Source organism: Paramisgurnus dabryanus, chromosome 19 (assembly GCF_030506205.2).
Source record: "Paramisgurnus dabryanus chromosome 19, PD_genome_1.1, whole genome shotgun sequence".
In the NCBI taxonomy this organism is placed as follows: domain Eukaryota; kingdom Metazoa; phylum Chordata; class Actinopteri; order Cypriniformes; family Cobitidae; genus Paramisgurnus; species Paramisgurnus dabryanus.
Genome location: NC_133355.1, coordinates 22,966,042 through 22,990,014, shown reverse-complemented (window position 1 = coordinate 22,990,014; position 23,973 = coordinate 22,966,042). Strand labels below are relative to the sequence as shown.

General features: G+C 40.1%; 1 protein-coding gene across 1 annotated transcript; it reads left to right on the top strand.

The window, feature by feature from the left end:
- The first annotated feature begins 4,268 nt into the window (after window positions 1–4,268).
- Window positions 4,269–6,336, top strand: LOC135772839 (perforin-1-like). The gene is made up of 3 exons (XM_065282379.1): window positions 4,269–4,343; window positions 4,434–4,951; window positions 5,054–6,336. The coding sequence occupies exons 1-3, from the start codon at window positions 4,341–4,343 to the stop codon at window positions 6,258–6,260; spliced, it is 1,728 nt and encodes a 575-aa protein (XP_065138451.1). The 5' UTR covers window positions 4,269–4,340; the 3' UTR covers window positions 6,261–6,336.
- Window positions 6,337–23,973: the final 17,637 nt, after the last annotated feature.

Here is a 23,973-nt window from a genome sequence, read left to right as displayed (position 1 = left end):
GAACAACTTTTCTTGGTTTCATGCATGGATGTCAAAGTTATTTGACGTGCGCACCGCCAAGCGAAATGGGGTCTCGCGCACTCGACATGCACTACCACCAGTGTTGGGTGTAACTAGTTACTAAGTAATTAGTTACTGTAATTTAAATACTTTTCCCTTGAAAAAGTAAAGTAAGGGATTACTCTTATTTTTCTTGTAATCTAATTACACTAACTTCTGATGTCACTAAATACTGTGTATGGACTGTAGAACAAATATGTATACTATAATAAATAGTGGATTTAACATGGTTTTAGTTTACAATTCTCACTAATAACTGGTTAATTATTAGCATTAATATTACTGAGATTGTTGGAGCCATTCTGTGTATTGGCATGGGTTGGCGCTGTGATCTGCCACAAGTCTTCTTAAGATGGGAGCTAATTACTGCAGGTGTGGCGCACAGCGAGGTGCATGGTTTTTGACAGTGAGACACGGCGTGCTATAGGTAAATTATGGGGACTTAAAGTTGATTTATGTTGAGAGTTAAGTTGATTGTGAGAAATGTTTTACTTTTCTTTAAGTTAATAAATGGATTGGCATATCCGACTTTATTTTCGGAGTTTTTAACCCTTGTGCATTGTTCAAATTTACTACCCTTTCGTGTTGTTAGTGGATGAAAACATCCACTAAATTCAACGGCTATAAAAATGTATCGGATGAATATTTTTTCCAAATTTTTTTACATAAATCTGTTAATCAACCTCAGTACTGATCAAAACTACCAAATCTTCACAAAAATTCAATGATTTTAACTCTTTAATTGCCAAGTTTATAAGTGGTGTCACTGATTTGGGGAAAAAACACACACAAAATGACCGATTTTCAATATAAAATGTGATTGTAAACTGGATTTTTTTAAACCTTTTTCACAGTCTTGGGCATGCCAAAGATTGGTAAAAACATTGGCTTTGAAGCATTTTTAGTTTTTGTGTAGCATCAGTTTACATTTTTTTCTCCCTCATTTATTGTTAGTGGCTGTTTTTGCCCCATTGACTTCCATTATAACCACATTTTTTGATTGCAGAGCTATGACACCTTTTTATCATGCATTTTTGAATGTTGGTGTTTTTTCCTTTTGCTAAGAGGTCAAATTAGTCATTTTTACTGTTGATCACCATGTGGCACTATTAACCCTTTAGTAGCCCTGTGCAAAAACAAAGCTTAATTTCTGGCTTGTACATTGTGTTTTAAGGAGTATAACTCCATAATAAAAGCATATTTGTGTGTGTGTGTGTGTGTGTGTGTGTGTGTGTGTGTGTGCGCGTATGTGTGCGTGTTTGTGTGTGTGTGTGTGCGTGCATGCGTATGTGTGCGTATGTGTGTGTATGTGCATGAAAAAAAGATATTCTGTAAAAATCTTCTCTGCATTAGACATTAGATTTATGAACATCATTATTATGAACACATAAGTGTTTAGTCATTCCAACAGCACTTGCAGCATATCACTTGGTGCTCTCTGCAAGTTTGTCTGGAGGGACAGCAACTCATGCACGAGGGAGGTGAAAAGCTGTTTAGGAGAAGGCTTTCCTAGAAGACCTGGGAAAATCTCTGCTGCAATATTGAGGAGAGAGCATCACCCTCGCACACCAGTTGCTACTGCACTGGTGAGAGAGATTCAGTCTCCTGCAGCTGTCTGTCCAGACACAAATCCACAGACACCAGCAGGAACCAGCAGCTCAGGAGTGAAGAGGGGAACATGCAATTGGTGCAAAGAACAAACATGTCAGCCCTTGCATCTGTTGTGGTGGACAAACTTGCAGAGAGCACCAAGTGATATGCTGCAAGTCCTGCTGGAAATACTGAACACACCCCCGGCACACATACACACTAAAAGTTAGTTTGATTGTTTAGTTCTCCATCCATCCTCTTCTCTTGCTTCATTGTTCAATTTATTTGAAGTTGTTTTTGTGTTCATAATAAATGATGTTCATAAATCCGATGCAGAGAAGATTTTTACAGAAAATTTCCCTAACCCCAACCATCACAAAAACCCTTCTCCTACTTCACATTTTCAGGAAACATCATTTTGTTTGATTTATAAATTTGTTTCCTCATGGGGACCTCAAAATGTCCCCACAAGGTCACAAAGACACTGGTATTCCTATCTTTGTGGGGACAATTGGTCCCCACAACGTGATAATTACCAGGTACACACACACACACACACACACACACACACACACGCGCGCGCACATGCACACACACAATAATATGCTTTTATTATGGAGTTATACTCCATATAACTCAATGTACAAGTCAGAAATTAAGCTTTGTTTTTGCACAGGGCTACTAAAGGGTTAATAGTGCCACATTGTGATCAACAGTAAAAATTACAAATTTGACCTCTTAGCAAAAGGAAAAAAATCCAACATTCAAAAATGCATGATAAAAAGGTGTCATAGCTCTGCAATCAAAAAATGTGGTTATAATGGAAGTCAATGGGGCAAAAACAGCCACTAACAATAAATGAGGGAGAAAAAAATTAAAACTGATGCTACACAAAAACTAAAAATGTTTCAAAGCCAATGTTTTTACCAATCTTATACATGTTCAAGACTCTGAAAAAGGTAAACAAAAATCCAGTTTACAATCACTTTTTATATTGAAAATCGGTCATTTTGTGTGTGTTTTTTCCCCAAATCAGTGACACACCTTATAAACTTGGCAATTAAAGGGTTAAAATCATGGAATTTTTGTAAAGATTTGGTAGTTTTGATCAGTACTGAGGTTGATTAACAGATTTATGAAAAAAATTTGGAAAAAATATTCATCTGATAAATTTTTACAGCCGTTGAATTTAGTGGATGTTTTCATCCACTAACAACACGAAAGGGTAGTAAATTTGCCCACGGTATATCGTTGAGTTTTTAAAAAATTTCAAAGCATTTTCTTAAAATATATGTAAATATAAGATTTGTCACCAAAAATCATTCAATTTGCTAAAACAGAGAGAAGGTTACGGCTAAATTAAGAGTAAAAAAAACTCTGTAGTGGATGAAAACATCCCCAACAACACATTTAAAGTTTACTATACATGCTTTAATTATTTTAAGCCAAGACGAAACAGTACGTCGATAACACGTGTGCAAAACAACTTAAATATGCACCAACAGAGATGTTGGCTGTTTATTAATAGGCCTACTTAAATAGCACATATATATGCCTGATTCTGCAAAACCTTATTCTACATCCTTAACCCTCCCCATTTCTACCAATACTTAAAATAAATAACTACTTTAGTATTAATAAGCAGTAGTTGGAGTATATTGAGGCAAAAGTAGTTAATAGTTAGTTAATAGAGAGAATTGGACTCATAAGTGGGACCAGAATAATTGATGTACTTTTATATATTGTTTCTTTGAGCCATTTCAAGCCTATCCATGTATCATGTATTAAATAGGATTTAGAAAGTAATTAGAAATAAGTAATTAAATACTTTTTGGAGAGAGTAATTTGTAAAGTAATCTAATTACATGATTGAAGATGTAGTAACTAGTAATTAATTACTTTTACTTAGTAACTTACCCAACACTGACTACCACCAAGCGAAATGGGGTCTCTCGTACTCAACGAGCACTACCGCCCACTCCGCATTGACGTAATTTTTGCCACGCGCACTCCACGCTTGTGTGGACTCATTGAGTAAACAAAAAGGCTTAAAGCTACACTGAAGTTGGCAAGTTAATTTTTCTGTTTAATCTTTGTGTGCTTCAAGTTCAATCTTTGTTTGCTAAAAAGGTACATAAGTTCCTGTAGAGATAGCAAGACACATTCTCCTTTTTTTGCCAAGTAAATGAAAAGCATGTTATCAATGTCTTCTCTCTTGCCGTATCAAAATTTCACCTAGCTTTCCTCAGAGATGGTCCCAATAATGTGTTTAAAGAAGAGTCAAATTCAGTTTGTGCATGATTACATGATTTAACAGTTTTGTAAATACTGTATCCTATTTTGTAGATAATTACGCTATATATCATATGCTGAAGTAAATTTCTGGAGTGTTAACGATTAAAAGAAAAAACCACCCCTAGTTAATACTACCAGCCCATGTATTCCCTATAACAGAGCCCGCTCTGCTTCTTTTTGTAGTAGGTGATATTACTTAGAGATTTCATATCTGAGAATCTATCTGTTGTTTTGTTTAGAATAACAAGCATAGCCACGTCATAGCCACTTTTTTTCTTTACCTATAAATACACCACAGACCTTTGTCACCTACAACCACAACCCACATGAATACGAGGTTAGACTGTCAATGTATATGTCAGACAAGCTGTTTTCTCTTCTGAGCTCTGAATATAATGGTAGGAAAATTTATATAAACATTATACTACAATCTTTATAATTTAACGATAATAGTTGTCAGTTAAAGCCTAACGTACTTTTCCTTGCAGATCATGGGGCAGTTGTGGACTCAGCTTATTTTCTGTGCTTTGTTTCTCTTGACCATTTCTGGAGAAGATGAATTAGGCACAACAAAAGAGTGTGAAGAGGCTCCCTTTGTTCCAGGGCACAATCTTGGTGGAAAGGGATTTGATGTTGTGACCATGGAGCGAAAAGTTTCTTACGTGATCAACACGGAAAACTGGGATTTAGGAAACGGCACCTGTAAACTGGAGAGAAATGAATACCTGAAAGGAGTGAAACAGAAGTTACCAGCAGCAGTTGTACACTGGAGGACCTTGCCAAAGTGTTCAATGATAGTCTCCAGTCAGATCTTTGAATCAAGTGAGTCAGTGGTCAATGATTCATCATCAGCACTTTCAGTCGGCTGGAAAGTTGGTCTAAATGCAACATTAGTTGAAGAAGCAGGTGGCGGCACCAATTCAAGAGAAGCAACATTTGCAATGAGAAAGTCTAAAGAAGACAAATACAGTTTTACCAAACATGAAGTTGCATGCAAATTTTACAGGTGATACAATAATGAGAACTTTATTCCTCATGTATGCCATTAAAAATTTTTTTTTTTTAATTTTAAGATTTAACCTAACAGAATGTTAACCTGTTTCTGCAGGTACAAGGTAGCCCCAAAACCACCTCTTCATCAGGAGTTTCTTGAAGCAGTCAAATCTCTGCCCACATCCTATAATGCAACTGCCTACCATAGCTTGATCAACACATATGGTACCCATTATATCACTGATGTGGAGTTAGGAGGAAAAATGAACGCCATAACAGCCATCAAAACCTGTCAGGCATCAATGAGTGGACTTACAGATACTGCAGTAAAAGACTGTTTGGATGTGGAAGCCTCTGGAATAATCAAAGGAGTAAATGTGGCAGCAGAAACAAATTTTTGTAAAAAAGAGAAAAAGAAGATGGGTACAGGTCAAAAGTTCAGCAACATTTTCAACGAACGTCAAACAGAGATTATTGGAGGAAACATGAATGGAGAAGATTTGCTGTTTTCTGGTTCGTCACACCCAAACTCCCTTAAAAACTGGCTTGAGTCTTTAAAGACCCTCCCTGACATTGTGCACTATACTCTCAAACCCCTTCATTTAATACTGAGTGAAACAGATCCTGTCAGGAATGGACTTAAGAAAGCTGTTGAGGACTACATTATTGAAAACTCTCTAAAGAAGGTTTGCTCAGAATCTTGTGCCATCGGCAGGAAGCGCAGTGCGAGAGATCGATGTGTTTGTGTTTGTGATAGCAGTCAAATAATAAAGTCTAATTGCTGTCCAGCTGAAAAAGGACTTGCCACACTGAAAGTCTACAATCTCAAAGCAAAAGATTTATATGGAGATGTGTGTACTAAAACAGATGGTGTTGTATTAGTCAAATTTGGTAAACAAATTAAGCGCACTGAGATTATTAATAATAATGACAATCCACATTGGCCAGAAACATTTGAGTTTGGTCCCATTAAGATCAATATGGCTGATCAACTAAACTTTGAAGTATTTGATGCAGACAGCTACTGGAACAGCGATCTCCTTGGTAAATGTTCATTTGCTCTTCGGAGTGGTGTTGTTACCGACACCTGTGTCTTTAAATATGGCACCTTCTTTTTCACTTATGAAGTGCAATGTGCACCCAGTCTAGAGGGCCCTCAGTGTAATGATTACAAACCTTCTCCAATGGCTTCCCATCTTGCTAACATTTTTAGCTCAAGAAATGGTATTCGGGTTAAGGACTTGTGGAAGCTAGAATTAGCTCGCAAAAACTCCAATGAATTTGTCTTTAAGAGCCCTCATGGAAAGCAAGTAAAGCTGTAGAACCTCTCACATTAAACCTTTACATATCATTTAAACAAAAATGTAGCTCAGCTAATCATTTATCAATTCAAACTGCTTAAGTATATCCAGAAACGTTATGAAACTTTGCCTTCAAATTGCTTTTCTTTGTACTATTCTTGAATTAAAGCATTCACAAAGACAGATCTGTGTATTCTCTTTATTCTGAAACTTCTAAAACTTCCAAAGAAGAAACAGTCCGGCTAAATTTGTAACTGAAAAAACATACTGTATCGCATAATTCATAAATATTTTTATTGTGTTTGCAGAGCAGTCTCATTTGAATTCTTGTAGGCTACCATTAAAAATTGTTGACCTCCATTTTGAGGACTCACACCTAACCAGCATAAACTTGTGTCTTTATTGTATTTCATACAATGCATCTTCACTTTTCATCAACAACTTAGGGGCACAAAATGTTTGTCTGCAGCAAGTCTGTGTAAAGATGCCACATAAAAGTACATCCACTCAAATCTGCCAACAGACCGGTGATACTAATGATTTTTGTGCAAAAACAGTATATAAACAATTGTTTTATCACTCAAAAAAATATGTGGTAAATAACAATAAAAGTGGTTTACTGGCTCGTTATCATAGGGGAACTATTTTTATTGCTAAACTGCATCTCTGCAAAACCATATTTTGCTATGTTGAACCACAAATGGCGCTATATTAAGCTAAAAATGGTTCCCCTATGATTATGAGCTTTTAGTATTATTAAGCACCATTTTTTAGAGTGAGACAGAAAACAAATTTGTACTCGTACAGTTCCCTTTCAAGAACGGTCTTTCAACATTGCCTAATCAGTGTGTGAACATTCTCATAAGCTGAAAAGCAGCGGAATATCTTGCTACAAACAAAGGTATCCAGGGCCAAAGGTATCTTTATATTCTCAGTAGTATATAAGTCTGCAATAGTGCATTGTTCTCTGAAGCCTTGCAATTCATTGTATTTTTCAAATATATAATTTCCAATTCAATGCAAATACAGTCTTAACAATTATGATTTTTGCCATGCAGCCCTACCATAATGTATTTTATTATTATTCAGTTAAACTTAGTCAAAATCTACTGAAAGGGAACAAATGTGTTTGTGTTTTCTGTATTTCTATTTTTTAAAAATGGTGGGTCTTGAGATTACCTGTTGGGTTGAAAAGTTTTTAAGCCTCTAATATACAAAACACAAGCAAGATTTATCAGATATGGATGGGGAAACAGATGGAAGAATAAAAATCATTATCTAAATTTTTTAGTACTTAGATCATGTATATTGCCAAATAACATAAGGTAGGCATACCTTGTGTCAAAAAAGAACAAATATATAATGGCCTTTCAAAATGTTTTTTTACTTAAGAAAAACTTACTTTTTTCCAATAAACTGAGATGAGTTTTACATCAAAAATATTTTTGTTTCTTGCAACAGACGATGAATAATGACTATTCATAGACGATTCATTGTTACATCTATGACTTTAAAAAATACGAGATCATTTTTCCTTTTAGAAACCGCTCATATCAAGTCGCGTTCAAGTTTATTTTAAATCTAGACACGCGGCAAGCGCACTCAAATATAGACGCGTCTGAAACAAAACCAACTAGTGTTCACAGGCGAGCGCTTTGAAAAGCAGAAGATGCGCCGCGTCCTCCGTTTTCCATGCAGATTGTAATGGACCTTAATGCAAGACTTCTTCCAATAAGTGGTCGGGACTCGGGACACAATCAACTTTGGCATAAAGCGGTGGCGACATCTGTCAACCGCAAATTACGCGAGTGGGGCTGTTGTGAGTGCTAGCAGTGGGACAGCAGCAACCTTCAACCAGGTGGTATGACAACGGTCCTTGTGGCCAAAAAAACAGACCGGCCCACCAGGAATTCTCCCGGTTCTCCCTATGGCCAATCCGGGCCTGAAGGTATCTGACACCCTGCGTGCGCTGGGCAAGCTGTTACTAAAGGGCGATTTATAGTCGTGTGTAGGTCCTACGGTGTAGCAGCGACGGCGTAGGTTTCGCGTCGGTTTTCATTTATACTTGTGCGTCGCCGTCCGCGTCGACGTGCAAAGACACGCGAAACCGCTGGTTGGCAGTAATCACGCGTGTAACCACAGTAGCAGCAGAAGTTGTCACAGAAGAAGAAGCTAAGCATGTTAACCCACAAACGAAGAAGAAATAGCAACTTGTTGTGTATAATTTGAGAAGACCAGCAATGATGGAAGTAAATAAACAGCGACTTATGTTTCAGTTTGAGTTAAATCACTCCTCAACTTGGCTCATCTTTGTTTTCACCGTCTCAAACGGAAATACCTATGACGCAGTTTTTTTACCTGACGGGAGGGGTTTTGGTGGACCAATCACAGCGCTTACGGTCCGCGTAGAGCAGACGCGCTGTTAGAAATTTTGTGAGGTGCGCGTCAGACTACGCAGAGCTACGCACAGGCTACGGATAGCCTACGCTGTAGCTACGCCGTAGGACCTACGCACGACTATAAATCGCCCTTAAGTGTTTAATTATTAAGTAAATGTCTCTCCTTCTCGCTCGGGTTTTGCATCCGACCGGTCCCAAAGCAGTAAGTTGCTGCAAACCCAAACTTGGTTTTCTATGGCTCTGTGTGCCAGCGGCTCATGAGCCGTTGGCCTGCAGCAGATCGCTATGCTAGATTATTCACACACGTCTGCGTTGAGCACTGTGTGGTACAGTTTAGGAGATCTCAATATCACTGTACAGCACCTCACATCCTGCACACACTCCTCTATTACACAGCAGCCTTGCTTCACAGCACACAGTACGCCTATGTAACCAAGCTATGTTCTTCTATGGCTTTGTGCAACACACTCTATTGCTTCATGCCACACAATATGTAACTGGCACCCTGTGCATTGCGAGCCGTTACAGAAATGTCCCAGGTGGGTGGAGTCGAATCTTACTCTTGTATCCTGCATCTGGCCATCCAAAGTGGTGAGCTATGACAGGTTTGACTGGTCAGCCGTCAGTGCATGTCTGAACACGCAACCCTTGTGGCTAATTATGGTTTGTCATGGGTTCATAGAATCTCTGTATGATTGGGGGCACCTACCCTATACCCCTATGTTTAGCAGTAGGCTTGTTACACAGCTGACAATATATAATGTAATCCACATGTATTTAAGCAAGTTACCTTACGAGAATCGGTGAGGACAGCGAGCCCTTTCTACTAGGTGCCACTCTTTAGGCAGTGCCTGTAATGGTGTGAAGCAATGACTACGACCCAGTCACGTGTCAAACGTTCTAGTTTTGCAGCACGAGCAGATGACAGCAAAGCGAGCTGTCTACCTGTAAGGTTTTGTTCTATGTTCTGGTTGTGTTTTGTGTTTTGGACTTTTATTTTGATACTCTGTTCTGTTCCAGCTTTTATTTTGAAATTCATCATGTCATACTTCACATAGCACTTCCTGTCTGTTTTGTATATAAGTCACTTCCTGTTCACCTGTTCCCGGCTGATTATTATACTTATGTATGTCCAGCCTGTTTGCCTGTATTCTGTTTATCTGTGAACCTGTTATCTGTATCTGCCTGTATTTGACCCGTGCCTGTTTATTTGGATTTTGATTGAACTCTGCCTGCCCTGATATATTGCCTGTTATTTGGATTCTGATTGTGGATTGCCCTACTGGATTTGTTTGCTGGCCCTTTTGGGATTTACTAATATATAACTTCATTTGCACATAGATTCATCACTCCTTCGCTTTCATTAAAGCACCCCTGTTACAGATTAATCAGCCACAACCGGAATCCAGCAAAGGGTTGTAATCTCCCACCAGCATTATGAACCCCGCAGTAAATCTGTTACGTCTTTGTCAGGGCAACCGCCCCATTGAGGATTATGTTCAGGATTTTTTGGATTTATGCTATTTAGTCGATTATAATGATGTGGCTCTCATGGACTTATTTCATTCTGGTTTGGATTATGATGTGTCCCGCCTGATGCCAGTTAATACGTTTCATTGGAAGCTAGAAAAGTACATTGACTTAGCGTTGATCTGGAGTGGGTCTTCCTTCACTGTGGGAGCCATGAATGAAGAGCTCCACACTCCCACAGCACCCATCTCACCAGCAACAGCTAAAGTCTTGCCTGTTTTGCCCAAGTCTAACCAAACCATGCCTGTCCCTAAAATGGCCGCCACCACGCCTGTCCCTAAAATGGCCGCCACCATGTCTGTCTCTGTACCTGCACCTGTTTTTGAGAGAGCGACTATCATTCCTGCACCTGAATCTCAGAGAGCCATCATCACCACCACACCTGCACTTAAGAGGGCCATTGTTCACCCTGCACCTGCCGTCAAGATGGCCGTCATGCCTGAACCGACCACCACAGAGGTATGTCTCATTGACTGTGTACTTTCTGAATTTGCCATGGCCCTGTGGTTCGTTTGGTCTGCCTTCTGCTCTTTTGTTCCCTATGTTCCTCAAGACCCTGAATCCCATGACTTACCTGAACCACCGGAATCCTCTGGCTCACCTGAGTCGCCTGATTCGCCGGGTTCACCTGAGTCGCCTGATTCACCGGGTTCACTTGAGTTGCCTGATTCACCGAGTTCACCTGAGTCACCTGAGTCGCCTGATTCGCCGGGTTCACCTGAGTCGCCTGATTCGCCGGGTTCACCTGAGTCGCCTGATTCGCCGGGTTCACCTGAGTCGCCTGACTCACCTGCTTCATCTGATTCGTCTGATTCATCTGATTCACCTGATTCGTCTGATTCATCTGATTCATCTGATTTACCCGACTCACCTGATTCGTCTGATCTGCCTGATTCGTCTGATCTGCCTGATTCGTCTGGTTCACCTGATTCGTCTGGTTCATCTGATTCACCCGAGTCGTCTCGGTCACCTGATTCACCTGGTTCACCTGATTCACCTGAGTCGTCTGGTTCACTATCAGGACCAGCGCCACCCTGGTCTGTGGAAGCTTTCTTAAGGTTTTTTTTGGGGGGGTAGTACCCGGACACAGGAAGGAGGCAGAGGACACAGAGGTGGAGGCCGAGGTGTACTCTGATCCTTCCTTTCCTTGTGATCCAGGTCTATTCCTGCCCCATGACCAAGCTTCATATTTGCCCATTGATCCAGCTTCATGTCTGCCTCTTGATCCTGCTCCATGTCTGCCCCTTGATCCTGCTCCATATCTGCCCCTTGGTCCTGCTCTAAGCCTGCCCCATGACCCAGGCCCACGCTTGCCCCATGACCCAGGCCCACGCTTGCCCCATGACCCAGGCCCACGCTTGCCCCATGACCAAGGCCCACGCTTGCCCCATGACCCAGGCCCATGCTTGCCCCATGACCCAGGCCCACGCTTGCCCCATGATCCTGGACCATCCTGGCCAGATGACCCAGGACCTCCTCTGAACTGTCCTGCCTTCGCCAAGAGGTCCTGCACATGGATTTACCTCTCCATCGCTTTCTTTAAAGCAGCCCCGTTAAATCACTCGTAATAGACCTTTTACGCACTTCCGCATTTTTCGACTGGAAATACGTCAACAAAGTGTATGGCAACTTCCTGTTATCGTAGCGGCAGATACGAAAAATAGCAGAGTCAACGAGTCGCCGTTTCTGTAGTGTTCAAGGCTGTTCGTCTTCCAACCAGAAACAGCCCTACCTTTATAATAGTTTATAATAGTATATAATAGTAACAGTAAGTGAAAAAAAGTTCCGCAGCAAGAAGAGTGAACACGCAAGAACGGGAAACTTTTGCCAACCGGCATTCTGTCTATATTAAAACCTCAGTTTGTGAGGCTCCTCACTCTCTCTCATTGACCTGAAGCATCTACCTCTCACTACTACCTGTCCCTGTAGTATATTTGTTACTTAAACCGCATGTAGCAAGGAAACATTGCATGTTATCTCATGTAGAAATACACAACTTTGCAGCAGACTGCTAGTAACATTTACCTAGTACAGCAGCTACACCAAATTACTGGTTGTTATGTTAACCTCATGTCATCTCACTTAAACATAACTTACACACGACATATTCACTGCGATGTGTTAAATCTTATATTACAAATTCACAACCCCTAGATTTACAATTAACGTAAACGGAGTTATAGCCGGTTTTGTAGCTAAAGCTTACCTTGATAATTGTGGATAAACTCCGCGCGGAAGAATTTATATCCCTTATCCAGTTTGTTCCCTTTAGTGGACGAGTGTATACCCACACTCTTCACCACATCGGCGCTGGTGAACTTCGGTAGACAAGTTAGGAAAGTCGGAAACACTCTAGCTGCCATTTCTCCACCAACAACAAAGCTTATACCGGAATTGCGTTTACGCGTTGTTTACGTATTTCCGTTTTTTGCGTAAATGGTCTATTGATCACTGTAATGATATCCGGTTTGTGACGTCACACTGAACAGATTGTGCATCGTAGCTTCGTCGAGTTCATCATCTAAAATCCTTTTTTTACCATCTTATTCCTATTTATATAATATAACTAGTTTTACATAGGAATACTTTACCGTGACGATTATTGAGCAGTACTACCAAGTGAAACTATTTATCACTAATAAACACCCAGTGTTAGCATATAGCCCGCTAGCATCCACAAACGGTGGAGGCTGAAGCTACCATTTTCCGATCTAATGGCGGATTCATCTGATATATGCTTTTCTGACCTGTCCTCACCTGAGCGGGAAGCTGTGGAGGAGTTGTTACCCGGTTTTAGCAGATCCAACGCGAGGTACAGCGCCCACTTCACCCTGCCTTCCGACGTCCACAAGCGAACGAGGCGTGCAACAAACGAGCATTCCACGCGATGCAGCTTCACGGACCGTCAACGACTGAACGGAGACGCCATCGCCCAACATGAAAGCGATCTGGAAGCTGTGGAGGAACCGCTGCCCGGCCTTCGCAGATTCAGCAAGCCCCATATCACCCTGGCCCCAGACATTCGCAGTCGACCGAGGCGTGTCACAACCGAACACCCCACGCGATGCAGCTCCGGGGACCGCGTTCGGGTAAACGAAGACGCCATCGCCCAGCATGAAAGCGGTAAGACTCCGCTTGTTATTGTAACATGTACTACTTGCCACATGTATAGTTTAGCTTCTGCTGTTAGCATAGAGGGGTTTACATGCACTAAGTGTATTGAAGTATTAAGGTTAACTGAGAAGGTTGCTGAACTAGAATCGCGCATCTGAACGCTAGTTGAGGATAGCAAAACCGCTAATGTTACTGTTGCAAATAATCTATCAAGCGAAAAGACTAATGGCTCGGTTCTGACATCAGATGCTAATGTAAATATTACAAATATTGTATCAAGCGCGCATAGTGTTTATCAAAATACACATGGCTCGGTTCCGACATCAGAGTCAAGTCGGCGGTCAAACTGGGTGACTGTCAGGCGGCATAGTCATATAAGGCGTCCTTCTAAGACCCATAACGTTACGGTAATTTCTAACAGATTCGATCCCCTAAGGAGTACACCAGCTGAAACACCTTTTAAAAGTGCCCTGGTCATTGGAGACCTGATTCTATACTCAGGAACACTAACATTGAGGCACCAAACACCATAGTCGACTGTATACCGGGAGCCAGAACGTCTGACATTAGATCCACTTAAAGTGCTGGCTAATGCTAAGCGGAAGTTTTCTAAGATTGTTATTCACGCCGGCACGAATGACACCAGGCTCTGCCAGTCAGAAATCACCAAAGATACTATTAAGGAGATGTGTGAAATTGCAAAAACAATGTCAGACAATGTAATTTGCTCTGGTCCCCTCCCCGCCTACCGGGGGGTGAAACACATAGTAGATTAGTGTCTCTCAATGGATGGATGTCAAAGTGGTGCCCTCAGCATAATGTAGGGTTTATAGACAATTGGAAGCATTTCTGGGGAAGACCATTCCTCCTAACCCGAGATGGCCTTCATCCGTCATCGGATGGAAGTGCTATACTCACTAGAAATCTGATCAATAGTCTTAATTCTGATATAGGCTGACTATCCAGGGCCCAGGTCAGGAAACAGACGGATCGGCTTAACCATCCATCTGTTAGCTGCCGTGATATGTCAAGACCACTTATATCCCAGCACTTCGAGTCAATCTTACCGAAATATCAGCACATTTCAACTGTATCTGTTCCCCGAACAAGTAAATACAGGGCACCGCTTGTTACATCTGGTACAAATCTTGGCCCGGTTCCCCGATAACGTTCACTCTTAGCGTGCTAAGAAGACTCAAAAAGATATATCTTACCAAAGTTGTTGATGTTCCTAAGTGTGTTCCCCGAAGTGTCTCTTAAGAAGCTTCTTAACACGCTGCCTCTAAGAACGACGTACAATGGCGCTGTCCCAAGTGAAGGTGCTGAATTATTTAAGATCGATCACTCAGGGATCGATTTTCCACTTCACGCGAAGGTGCATTACGACGTTAAGAAAGACAACATGTTATATACAAATGGAACATTACTCAAATTATTCCAGTCACATTTATTTTAACATAGTTTAAGTTATCCGTAAAATATAGACTATTAATTAAATGATCAAGTAATCCGGTCAGTAATACGGGTAGACGAACCGGGTATCCCTCGCTCTTTATCCACCCTCCTTATCCCGTTGTGCCACTTGTGCCGCTTCTTGACATAGGTTTTGACTTTAAAAAAATATGTAATACACTTTTATACGACTGTTAAGGTACTTAACAATCAGAATTGATTGCAGTATTTCTGTTTAAAGCAGCTCCATAATGAGTTGTCTTGGAAGGCGATTTTTTTATTTAGCCTCGCCAGGCAAAATGTCAAAAGGTTTAAGGGTTGACGAATAAATAAATTGGCATGGACTTAACAGTTACGCGGCCGGTGTTGTGTGGAAGTCTGTTTCCCCTATGTTTCCCTTTAGTGTAGTGTTTTTATAGCATTTTTATCACATTATACGTTTATTATTTATATACATTGAAAGTTTTAATGGCTACTGAGGTGTATATGTGTGCATTTATGTAATGTATCTTGACTGTTCTTGATTTTAAGTCATTTATTTTTACAGTATGAATCATATTATATGTATAATATATATTTATTATGTTTGGAAACATAACAGTTTTAAAACAAACAGTAGAGAAAAAAAGAAAAGAAAAAGACAGGCTATGTTAAAAGACATAAAACTGTCACATATGAAATATTTAATAAATTGTATAATAGAATACATGATATTATTGCTTTTTAGTATAACCAATTGAAATCTTTAATCTTTCTAAATAAATTATAAATGTAATGTGATGAAAACGCTATAAACATAGAGGGAACAGACTTCAATGAGGAACAAACACCGGCGCCGTCTTTGATTCATTAGTTCTGATACCAAATAAAGTCAACTGCATAAATAGTCCTGTATCCATTGCAAACATATTTTATTACAAGTCTTAAAAATGTCCATAACATAAAATCATTGTCAGCATACCATAGTTTGACTTGCACTGCGCTGCGCTGATTTCTAAAGACTGCGACGAAGCGTTTTGCGCTCAAACAACGCTAAGAGAGAGCTTACGAATGGTCCAGACCAACCTTACGAAAGTGTGACTTACAGATGATATACTTAGCGTACGAACGTTTTGGGAATCATGCCATAGAGTTAAGAGAGAGGTTAAGGAATAGTTTAAGAACTACTTAGCGATAAGAACCTTTTGGGGAACCGGGCCCTGATTAATATAAAATTTGAAAACAATACATTAACAGATAAATCTCAAATGTTAAAATTCGGCCTTCTTAACATTAGATCACTTACCAATAAAGAACCTATTGTCATTGAAATAATCACAGACCAAAACTTAGATGCACTCTGTTTAACAGAAACCTGGCTTAAAGCAGATGACTACATTAGTTTAAATGAATCCACCCCACAAGACTATTATTATAAACACGAACCTCGATTAAAGGGGAGAGGGGGTGGTGTAGCTACAATATACAACACAATTTTTAAAGTAAACCAAAATCTGAGCTAAAATTTAAATCATTTGAACTAATGTTGTTAAATATGGAAATAACTGATTGTAACCACAAACAGCTTTCTTTTGCCTTAGCGACAATCTATAGACCACCGGGCCACCATGCAGATTTCCTTAAAGAAATAGCAGATCTGAGCTTGTAGTCACTGTAGATAAAGCTCTTATTGTTGGTGATTATTGTTGTTGATTTTAATGTCCATGTGGATAACCCAAAAGACGCATTAGGACGTACGTTTATGGATGTTCTAAATTCTCTCAATATTAGACAAAACGTGACAGGGCCAACGCATACTCGTAAGCACACATTAGACTTAATTCTGTCACTCGGACTCAATATTAATGACGTCGAAATATCACCTCAGAGTGATGCAGTTTCTGACCATTACCTTGTGTCATACACTGTACTTCTAGATAGGATCACTCAATCCACAACATGCTACCGACTAGCCAGAACAATAATTTCCACCACTAAAGATAGCTTTATTAGCACTCTTCCAGACCTGTCCCAAATGAAACATGTAGCAGATAACTGTGACCAGTGGCGTGTTTACCATTTTGGTGGCCCTTTGCAAAGTCCAAGAACCGGGGCCCCCATGCCCCAGCATTGCCCAAGGTTTTTCATTTGAATTGCACAACAATAATATTCAGTATATAGACTTAAGTGAGATATAAAAACCGGGTTTATTTTGTTTTACACTGCTTGAAATAACACTAAATTGTTAGTTTGGTATGACAAAAATTTTTGGTTTAAAAAAATGTTTCACGCCCCTCTCAGATATATATTTTGCTTGCAAATGTATTATAGGATGTATTTAAAACAATGTAATTAAAACTGCAACTTCAGTGTCTGAAGTCTTACTAAAAAAAAAATTAAATGAGGAAAAAGAGGAAGCATTAGATTAAGATTCATACTGATCTAACAAACTGAACTAATTAACACCAGCAAACAACATTATAAGTTGGTTATTGCTTGAATTTATGGATGGGAATCACATAAAACTCTTATGTTCATATTGCAAAAACAAACTTACTGTGAGATACAACAAGCATAGAAATACACTAAAGATGATATTTTAATGACAATGATGAGATACAGAATATGATTTGTCGTCTATTTTCGACGTGATTAAAACCCCTGCGTGGTGTCTTTATCATGTTTATACCTGTACGAGTGTGGAACAAAAGATGTGTGTCATCAAACCGAACCACCAATCACAGGTGTGAAGCCCAAAGTCTTTAAAGTAAACTTGACCATCGAGTGAATGTTGTGCAGTTACGAGAGCACAGAGAGAGTCGAGCGAGCGCTCATTCCAGCACTTGTGTGGCTGCATTTATGCGCACTGAGCAGAGGTGCGCTTTCCCGTAGAGTTTCACTCATGAAGTAGCCTATATGTGCCCTCGCGAGGATGAGCGCAAATATTATTCTACGTGCATACTCCCACATCTCTCGCTCGCGCGTGCTTTATCCGTACCTTAGATTCGGGTCTGAATAAACGTGACATACTTTCCCACACCTTGTGGCCAGTAGGGGGCCCCCCAAGCCCGCGAGGCCCCACGCAATTGCGTGGTTTGCGTGGTGGGTAAACACGCCACTGACTGTGACGATCTAGATATTGTAATAGAAAACCTAAACAATGTCTGTTCTAACACATTGGATGCCGTTGCTCCCATTCGAAAAAAGAGATTCAAAGAAAAACCGCCAGCTCCATGGTATGACCATCACACCGCAGCCCTTAAAAAGGCAGCTAGAAAAATGGAAAGAAATTATAGAAGCACAAAGTTAGAAGTATGGCGTGCAGCATGGAAACAGAGTGTTAAACACTACAGACAGGCTATTAAAACCGCCAGATCTACATATCTTAGCAAGCTTATAAATGAGAATCATAATAACCCTCGTTTCCTCTTTAGCACAGTTGCGAAACTGACTAGAAACAAAGAACAAACAGAAACCAATAGTAAACTTCAACACAATAGTAACGACTTCATGAACTTCTTTTCTAACAAAATTTCGGCTATTAGGGAAAACATCGTAGCTAACCAGGCAGCCACCACTCTACCCATTAGTTAACTTAACACTAGACTACCATACGAACATCTTGATTCATTTAAACCTACTACAATAGATGAGCTCTCTAAACTAGTCACATCATCCAAATCATCGTCCTGTATATTAGACCCCGTTCCCACAAAACTACTTAAAGAGGTATTCCCTGTAGTGTCAACCCCGGTTCTAAATATCTTTAACTCATCGCTAGAAATAGGATACGTTCCAACAGCTTTCAAACTAGCAGTTATTAAACCGCTGATTAAAAAACCACAGCTTGACCAAGGAGATCTTAATAACTTTAGACCAATCTCAAATCTCCCTTTTCTTTCGAAAATATTAGAAAAAGTAGTGGCAAGCCAGTTACGCACATTCTTGACAAATAATAGTACATATGAAAAGTTCCAATCAGGATTCAGGCCCCACCATAGCACAGAGACAGCGTTGCTTAGAGTTACAAATGACCTCCTATTAACATCCGATCGTGGTGAAATCTCAATTCTTATATTACTAGACCTTAGTGCAGCCTTTGACACAATAGATCACAGAATCTTACTCAATAGACTAGAAAACTATGTTGGTATCAGTGGTCAGGCGCTAGCCTGGTTTAGGTCATATCTAACCAATCGCTATCACTTTGTTTATGTAAATGAGGAAGAGTCATATCACTCCCTGGTTAAATACGGTGTACCGCAGGGATCAGTTTTAGGTCCTATCCTGTTCTCGTTATACATGTTACCCCTAGGGGACATTATCAGGAAACATAACATAAGTTTTCACTGCTATGCGGATGATACCCAGCTTTACATCTCCTCGCATCCCAGCGAAACACACACGTTTTCTAAGCTAAAAGACTGCATTTGCGATGTTAGTGACTGGATGGCACATAACTTTCTTAAGCTCAACTCCAATAAGACAGAGATACTTATTATTGAACCAAATCGCTACAAACATAATATGTCAGATTGTAAATTGCACATAGATGGCTGTACTGTGGTGCCATCTTCCACGGTTAGGAACTTGGGTGTGATGTTCGACAGCAACTTATCCTTTGATAGTCATATCGCCAACGTCTGCCGCACAGCATTCTTTTTTTTTCTCCTAGGGGGTTTTTCACCCCGGGGAGGCAGCCTTTTTGGGCTTTACTTAGCTTCCTCTTCTAGACGTTGCTTTAGTAATACGTGCACTTATAATATTGAGTCAAAGCCGTAGCAAATTTAACTGCTCATGCTATCATGTATTTTGTTGTGCTATCTGTCGTTTTTCTGTGCTTTTCACTGCTTCTATTTATGTAAAGCTGCTTTGAAACAATTGACTTTTGTGAAAAGCGCTATATAAATAAAATTGAATTGAAAAAAAAAACTACCCCAAGGGTTTACACACAGCTATCGCTACATTTCACGCTTGTGCCTTGGGCGCAGTGGCAATTTCTTCTTTTAAGTAGGAGAAGCAGCCGAAACACTCACCTATTATTGTGCCGTCATGGACTGTATGTGCCCTTGAGGGATTATATGCCTAAACCACCCCTTAGCGCCAGGGACGTGCACAGGGGGGTTGCTCAGGTTGCCCGGGCAACTGCCCATATGCCCTTCTCGACTCAAGTTGCCCTTCCGAGGTGGAAATTTTTTTTTTACTTTTACTTTGTTTACACTATGCAGCGTTCCTTCGTTACTGTATTTTAATTAATTACGAAATTTGTATTTTATTTTTAAATTGCTTACTTGTGTTTCTGGCGCATTCGCGAATTAATGACTCGTTTGAGTCGATTCCTTACAAAGTTTTGCAAATAAACGAGTCTTTTGAATCGATTCTTTACAAAGCGAATGGGCCAAACGTTTAAATTGGTTCGCGAATCAGTTTGAATGAATTGTTCAGATCGCTGCAAAAACGGAATCGTCCGAAGCTGTTTTACTCGTAACCTATGTAGAAACACGCAGAATATAACTATTTTTGGGTGACGTGGAAATGAATTTACCAATATTTTAACTAAAAGCAAAACTTCACACATGTACCCACGCGACCTGTTCGTCGTCAGACACAGTTAAACGCGTGCAACCTCCAGAAGCATTGTAGCACAGATTGAAGAAAATCCATCGATGATTGACATCTGATTCGCTGTATACTGTACTGTATATGATGTAAGTGATTCTCACAAAACACACGTGACATGACAACGTAAGAAAACATGAGTTTTGTCTAAAATCATTTTTATGTAAGTGTAAACTGTCAATGTCCTCAGACCATCTTAGGAGATTTCTAACTTTATACATATGCAAAACTGTTGTCAGTTTACTTGTCTGATATTTCAGCTATAAGCTACATCGTCATTGAGACTAGAGTTAATTTGTTAATTTGAAATGCTTGTCTATTCTGTGTTTGTATTCTTTTTTCTGTACTGTTTGTGTATGTTGCAGTTTTACACATACTGTACCCTTCATAAGTATTCTTCTGTTTGTTGTGGAGTCAAGAAATGTCTAAACATTAAAAGATGAAGATGAGACAAAAGTACAGAATCTGTCACATTATTTTTTTTTAATGGTCACTTAGCTGTGTCCTGATTTTTTACACATGAAAAGCATAAAATGTGTAGGATCAGTTTGATTCACTTATGTGCATTTGTGTACAACAACATAAGTCAGCATTTAATGCTGTTGTTCTTTGTTGTTAAAGCATACGTATGTGTTGAAACATAAACAAAGGTTAATAAAATGTGACATTCTAAACTTCTGACATACTGATACTTATCTTACCAATTTCTGGTCTCCACAGCAAACAGAAAAATCTTGTCTTTACAGTTCTGATACTTATGGAGGGCACTGTATTGTGTGTGTGTGTGTGTGTGTGTGTGTGTGTGTGTGTGTGTGTGTGTGTGTGTGTGTTTGCGCGTGTATATCTAGATTTATTTTTTCATGAGTAACTAGTAACTCGCTACTTGAGTATTATTTTCATTGCATACTTTTTACTTCTACTTGAGTAATTATTTATTTAGTTACTTGTACTTTTACTTGAGTAAAGTTTTTGGCTACTGTTACGTTCTTCCTTAACGTTAGGCTTTAAGTCTAAGGGATGTTTAATGTAACAGTAGCCAAAAACTTGAATGAGTAAACTAAAGAGTTAAAATAAAATAATTAAGACGAACAACCAGTTGGAAAAGAAAATGAGCATTTTATTTAGAGTTTAAACTCTGCTCTTTTCAAGTCAAAAAGGGGTAACAGAAATAGTGGAAGCGAACAAAAAGCATCAGGAGTGGTATGTGCCCAAAATAACAAACAAAAAGCCCTCTACCTAGGGGTATTAAATCTACTTAACTGCCAGACAAAAAGGTCAAAATAAAAGACATCAAAAATACCCTTCCTCCCTACCTATTGAAAAACAGGAGAAAATATGATACAAAAAGTAAAAAGTGGGCACCCACCTCCCTACAGGCTTCCAGGAACACAAAGAGAAAGTTCAGCAAACAAAATAAGGTTTCAATTTAGGCTTCAACTAGCCTTTCTGCAACTCTTACAACTTTAGTTGCTTAACACCCAAAATTATATTCAAAGCCAACAGTTTAACAATAAGCAGCAACACAGGTCTCCAACAAGCTCACTCTCTCCTCTGGACTCGAACACAGTCTTTTATAGGCAGCTTGTAGTGTTGTGATGAGCTGCAGGTGATGTGAGCAATCAGGTGGTGTGCGCAATCAGGCCGTAGGAGAACGCATTAGGTGTGTTCGACTTCATGCGGCGCTGCGCAGACCGATCGGCGGCTGACTTGAAGCAGTGCATTCCGGTTAGTATTTTTGTCCGACTTCAGCTGGCGCTGCATGCACGTGACTGTGTCATATGGTTTTTAAGTACCGCGAGAGTCTTTCGAGAGTAGCCGGCTAGCTCAGTCGGTGCAGCTTCTCCAGAGCGGCTGCACGGAGTTGTGATGACGTAACAGCTTTACGTGATTGGTTGCCTCACTGATGACAACTATCACGTGCGTTTCAAGTTTAATCCAACCTTTAGCTCCACTAATAAACATTATAAATTCATGTTTTAAAACAGGAAAAAACACTTTAATATGCTTAAATATGTTGTATTGTGTCGTGTAATAAAATAAAAATGAAAATAACAAACTCTATTGGTATTTTAATAATAGGCTTGTTTCCCGTTATTTTCGGGTATACAGTATGAACAGCAATTAAAATATTCGATATAAAATGTTTCTAGTTGCAACTTTTTATTAAAAGGTTTGTTTTATCAAATTCAGCATCTAATTCACTTCATTTGCGATTAAAAACAAGGAAACACGGCGCACACGTCACTACGGCAAGCAGCAGGTGTCCGGCTTGACGGCTCCGTCTTCAGTTCCTCCCTCGACTGCAAGCGGCAAACCTCGCCGATCGGTCTGCGCAGCGCCGGATGATCTCGAACACACCTATTCTCTCTTGCTCTTACTTTTCTTCCTCCTAATGGGAGTCACTGGAGAAAAGGACAGGCAAGTAACAAAAAGTACAACTCTATGCACAAAACAACTATAAAACCAATAAACAAGAATAACACAAAAATATACGTTTCATGGGAACGTAACAGCTACTCTTTCCACCTCTGTTAAAATCTTCATGAATCTAGGCTGAGTTTGCCACGTTTAAGCCTAAATAATCAGACAGATAGCAGCTAGCTACAGCTTGCAGACAAGCAGCCTAGGCTACAATTTTTTTGGTAGGCATTAGGCATGCTGATTTTAATAAAGACCCTGTTATTCTCAATCCTTCATATAGGCCGTGTTTAAAAAAATATTTAGGGGGGGGGTGCCCTTTATTTAGGTCAGAGCAACTGCCCCTAAAAATTCCTGTGCACGTCCCTGCTTAGCGCAGTTAGAGCGTAGGCGGTTGCATTCTGCTTTCCCATCTAGTTGATGTGAGCTGTGCCTGGTATGTGTGTTATATGTTTATCTGAGCACTTATTGCTGTAAGAGCAACTCTTTATGCTACAGAGAGTGGCTGTGGGCAGCCTGTCTTTATACAGCAGAGGCTTTTGCATTGGATTCAAAAGATGATTGCTGTGGCCTGCCATGCACATTCTGTGAGCTTATTCCCGCTTCACCTAAGCAGTCAGCTGCTGGGATCCAGCTGGGTTCAGTGGATCATTAGGTGCAGGGCCGGTTTTTGCTATGGGTAATGTGGGCGAATGTCCAGGGCGCAATCTCTGTGAGGGCGCATGAGCGCCATAAAAAAAAAATTATATCAAAACAGTTTTCTAGACTACCGCTCATTTCCATGTCAAGTTCGTGCTGAGATACACAAGTTGTGTGCGTGTCAGAAGAGGCACGGGGGAGGGGGGCGGGGATTCAACTTGCGACTGCAAGTCCCTTTCTCGCCTTAAGGGGGGCGTAGGTATTGACTGATCCGAGGCCAGAGGCCACACGACACAAACTGCTGCGTCTGCTTCCAAATAAATTGCATTTTTCATTCCTAAAATTAACATAGACCCATATACCTACGAACATGTAATTAATTGGGTTATGTGGAAAAAAAAGTATAGTCATCTACGTGACTCACGTCACGTGACTCCGGTTGATTGACCTGCGAACGGACGTTGTTGTTGGCAAAATGTAATGCAAAGTTAATGATGTCGAGTCTTCATCATCATGGATCAAATTAAAAGACCAAATAAGCCATCAGTTGCCCAGTTCAGAAAAAGAAGACAAGAAGATGAGGA